The 4,656-nt window shown below is 63.1% G+C and overlaps 1 protein-coding gene across 1 annotated transcript; it reads left to right on the top strand.

Moving 5' to 3' along the window:
* Window positions 1–272: 272 nt before the first annotated feature.
* On the top strand, window positions 273–4,393 carry LOC111139001 (cellular retinoic acid binding protein 2). Its single transcript, XM_022491073.1, has 4 exons — window positions 273–533; window positions 3,406–3,584; window positions 3,717–3,833; window positions 4,256–4,393. Exons 1-4 carry the CDS (start codon window positions 464–466, stop codon window positions 4,304–4,306), a joined length of 417 nt encoding a protein of 138 aa, XP_022346781.1. The 5' UTR covers window positions 273–463; the 3' UTR covers window positions 4,307–4,393.
* The last annotated feature ends 263 nt before the right edge of the window (window positions 4,394–4,656 follow it).

Raw genomic sequence — 4,656 nt, 5'->3', positions numbered from 1 at the left:
CGGAGGGAGTGAGGTTGGGGAGGGGCGGGGAGCACGCCGGCCGCGACCCTGGGGACGTGAGACCTGAGCGTCTGCGCCCCGGCCCTGGCGTCGCCTCCCCAGCCACCCCTCGCGCGGGAGCCCGCCGCCTCGGCCCCCCGCGCGCGCCGGACCCGCCCACGGGGGACCAGTTCCTGAGGCGGGGGAGCCGGGACTCAGGGCCCCCCAGGTGGGGTGGGGGCGGGGCGGGAGGCGGGGCAGCTCTCCCTCTCTCTCCCGGTCTCTCTCGGCAGGGGCGGGTCCGCTCCGGGTATAAAGGCTGCCCGCGCAGGAGCCCGAGCCAGCTCTGGGGTTGTCCTGCGACGTTCCTGTCCTGAGTCTCACGACCAGGCGGAGGCCACCGCGACATCTCTTCTGCCTAAAAGACTCAGCGTGCAGTGCTCCAACCAAAGCGTCTAAGAGGACCGCCACCCGCGCCTCCATCATGCCCGACTTCTCCGGCAACTGGAAGATCATCCGATCCGAAAACTTCGAGGATTTGCTCAAAGTGCTGGGTAAGGAGGTCTTGGAGCTCCCGGGGAGCGGAGGGCGGTGCGGGAGTCCTCGGAGGTGGGCGCGAGGAAGAAAGGAGGGCGGGAATCGAGGCGCAGGAGGCTGGGTGTCTGCATCCCCAAGAAAAGGGGCCGAAGAGGGGCGAACGCTCCCTGGGTGGGGGGGGGCGGGGGGCGGCTCAGGGCCGGGACCTTTAGGTCCTTTCTCCGGCGGGGGACCCCCACCGCACCCCCATGCCAGCTCCTGCAGTGGCCCGCCTGTGAATTAAGTAGAAACCAGAAGCACGAGGTCGGTATCCCTGGGGATGGGGCTGGGGAGCTCTGGGCAGTTCAGAAGCTGCAAACCCGCCCCCGGGCTGGGGGCCTGGGTCCTTACTCGGTGGAGCCCCTCAGAGCCGTCCCAGCCTCTGCGCCCTCACCCACCCAGTAGCCCAGGCCCTGGGGCAGGTTCCTTATCCCTCGGCCCTGCTCCACCCACCAGGTGCTCGGCCACCCTGGCTCCCACGGTTGCCCCTTCCCTCCCCCTTTGGCACTTTTCCCGCTGTGCCCCCACTCTCCATCTGTGACACAAATATTTCCTTTCAGTGGGCAGCTCCAGAATCCTCAGGCACTCTGGATAATTATCACTTTCTGAGATTTCAACAAATGGCTTCGTGTGAAACCCCAACCTCCCATTTCCAAAAATCCCAGTTCTCCTCTCCCTCCCTCCCCAGAGACCTGCTGCAGCCCCGATGGGTGTGTTGGTTAAAGGTGGGGGAACCTTAAACCCACTCTAACTGCCTTTCCCAACTCTGGGTGCCCTCTGGTGTGTGGGGGCGGGGCAGAGAGCGGGACTTCGGGGAGGGGCTCTGGGAAGGGAGGAAAGTGAGTTAAGGACCTCAGCAATTGGGAAGCCCCCACCACCACCGCAGGAGCCTGCAGCCTGAGGGTAAGCATGGCCTCGATCTCTGGACTGAACAGGGTAGGGACTGAACAAAGTAGTAAGGTACACCTTGAGCTGGATGTGCGGGTGTCTGGACCCTGGAAGGGCCTAGGATGCCATGTTTCCATCATCCCTTGCCATTAGTTCTTGCGCATAAACCACAAGACTTCTTCGAGCCCTGTCTGTCTTTCCACTCCGCCTTTGCAGCTAAATGCCAAAAGATTTTCCCTTCAGAAAGCCTAGATACCATTCCCTCCCCTCCTCTGGATTCTGGCCCCTCTCCCCAGGGGATGAAGCAGGAGGTGGCCAGGCACACCCACAGGCCCAGCTGGAGAGGAAGAGCCAAAGCCCAACCCCGTTGTCTGTCTGTCTTTGCCCTGTTTGTCCTCCCTGCGGGGTCTCTCAGAGCCACGTGCCTTCCTCGGGCCCTGCTGGGGGCAGATTGAAAACAGACCCACTAGACAAACAGCCCTGGCTGGAATGGCATCTCCTCAGAGCCCAGCCCAGTGTCTGCAGGGACCTCGGCCCTTCCTTGCCTCCTCTGCCCTCGTGGAGCATCCCTGCCCCCCGGGAGGAATGCTCAGGTCTTTGGGAAATAGCCTTTGTGCCCACCGCGGCAGGCAGGGCGTGTGTGCACGTGCTGCTCTTGTAGCAGGAGAGACAAGAGTTAGACAGTGGCAGGTGGACTGCAGGGGGAGGTGGGGTAGGGGTGTCTCCTCTGCCAAGGCCCCTGGGTCTGAAAACCTCTCCCTGAACCCAGGAGATCAACAGCGCAGAAGGGGGGCTCTTGGGGGCGTTCTCCTGCTCTCCCACTCCCTTCGTTCTGGAACAGAGTGGGTCTGCTTCAATGCCAAGGGAAAAGAGGTTTTGTTTGTCTAGGAGCTCAGGTCTGGAGGAGGGCCAGGGAGTCCCGCTTGCCCCTTCATCCCTACCCATGGCTTCCCTGAAGGTCTCTGCTCCAGTTCAGGGGGGACGGAGGTCCCTGGGCAGGTGCAGTGGGGTGATGGTGCTTAGGCCTGGCCCCGGCCAGAAAGACCTGCCTGGGAGCCTGTCTTTCTGCTCTCCTGGCTTCCCCACCCTTCCTCATGACTGGGGACCAAAGAGGAGAGGCCCTGTTTGGGGAAGAATATGGGGGACAGCCCCAGGGGCTCCAGATCCACAGAGGCTGAACAAGAAGACCCAACCACCCGAGGTCAAGGTGATCCTAGAGTAGGGAACATGTTGGGCGGGGGGAGCAGGGTCCCTGTCTGTCCCTTGCGGGGAGAAGGGCACAGGAGCCCCCCAGGAGGTCTGGCAAGGAAGGGTCTGATACAGGGAACTTTGTCTGAGCCTCAGATCTGGCTTTTTCTTTGGTTTCCTTTTCCAGTGAAAATAATAGCTGGATTCAGAAGAGTTGTGCCCAGAGCTGTGTTTCTGGGTCCCACGTGTGCCACCCGTTTGCCCAGGGTCACCTGGCCTGCAGGGGAGGCTGAGCCCAGGGGACATCAGGGTCCAGTGGAGCCTCTGGCTTCCCCGGGCTGGGGCCACTCTGTAGAGGGGAATAGCCGCCCCAGCTGGTCACTGCCGAGGGGGACAGGGATGGGGCAAAGGAAGGCCCAGCTAGCCCCAGCTGGGGTGGGGGGGGTGCGGCAGGAAGGAAGGTGGGCCCTACTTCCAGGACGAGAGTGGTGAGGCCCGGCCAGGGCGGGTCTGGCCTGTACTTGGCCCTGGGTGAAGACACAGTGACTCTGATGGGTCCACGCCCGCAGAGGGTCCCAAGCAGGGTGGACGCAGAGCCCCAGCTGAAGTGAATCGGGCCACGGCGAGGAGGCCTGCCGGATGCGGGTGACTGGGAGAGCGCGGGGTCCGGGCCTGCCGCTCCGTGAGGTGCAGCTGCTCTGCAGAGCCGCGTGTGGGGAGGGCAAGTGGGGGCCCAGAGCGCCCCTGAAGGCCAGCCTCCCCCGTTCCCTGCAGGGGTGAATGTGATGCTGAGGAAGATCGCCGTGGCTGCGGCGTCCAAGCCAGCCGTGGAGATCAAACAGGAGGGAGATACTTTCTACATCAAAACCTCCACCACGGTGCGCACCACGGAGATCAACTTCACGATCGGAGAAGAGTTTGAGGAGCAGACTGTGGACGGGAGGCCCTGTAAGGTGGGTCCCTGGGGCTCACGGCGTCCGCGGCCGTTTTCCAGTCTTGTCCTGGATTCTCGGCTCCGCTCCCCGTGGTGAAGGCCCTTCTCCTGCGCTGCCGTGGGCCCCGCTCACGTGGCCTCTCTCTTGCAGAGCCTGGTGAAGTGGGAGAGCGAGAACAAAATGGTCTGTGAGCAGAGCCTTCTGAAGGGAGAGGGCCCCAAGACCTCCTGGACCAGGGAGCTGACCAATGACGGGGAGCTGGTCCTGGTGAGGCCTGTCCCCTGTCGGCCCAGAACCACGTTTGGGGGTTTTCTGGAACAGTCCAGGGCACAGGGGGTTCAAGACCAACTGCACTGGTCTCCCCAGGGAGCTACTGGGCCGGACGAAGCCATCCCCGTCCCACACAGTGTCGCTCTGTGACCAGGACACGGTCTTCCGCGTGGAGCAAAGGACACGCACTGGGAGGTCCAACAGTCCTCTGGTCGACGACCCTCCTGGCCTGGGGAGGAGGGTGGAGGACAGACCCCTGAGGCTCCATTGCCATCCTCCCTCCTGTGACACCCGGGCATGTGGGGCCAGCTCCTGCCTGTTGGTCCTGAATCTAGAAGGAGGTTTGGTCTCCGAAGCCACAGGACCGCAGGCCTTGAGACCTATGAGTTAACAATGACTTGTGACTTGTGTCCTTCTAGACCATGACGGCGGATGATGTCGTGTGCACCAGGGTATACGTCCGAGAGTGAGCGAGAGTGAGCAGCGGTGGTGGGTCCAAGAGCTGCTGCAGTGCCCATGCGACCGCTCTCCCAGGCTCCCTGCCCCTCCCCTTCCTTCTAGGCTATATCTCCCCTCACGCCCTCACTCCCCCTCACCCCCTCACTCCCCCTCACCCCCTCACTCCCCCTCACTTCTGGGGATGCTGCAATGCCTCCAGCCAGGCTCTGCCTTGGGGGGACCCCCTCCATCTCCCCTCCCCCAACAAAGAGGGATGGATAGCAAGAGCCCAGATCCCCCCTTCCAGAATCACTCCCCTCCCCAGCCAACAGCCCCGAACAAGCCCAGAGCACAGCCTCTGTTTCTGTGAGGGGACCTGAGG

Source organism: Enhydra lutris, unplaced genomic scaffold, assembly GCF_002288905.1.
Source record: "Enhydra lutris kenyoni isolate GAN:26980312 unplaced genomic scaffold, ASM228890v2 scaffoldscaffold94, whole genome shotgun sequence".
Taxonomy (NCBI): domain Eukaryota; kingdom Metazoa; phylum Chordata; class Mammalia; order Carnivora; family Mustelidae; genus Enhydra; species Enhydra lutris.
The sequence above is the reverse complement of the archived record's forward strand: the minus strand, read 5'-3'. Positions and strand labels throughout refer to the sequence as shown.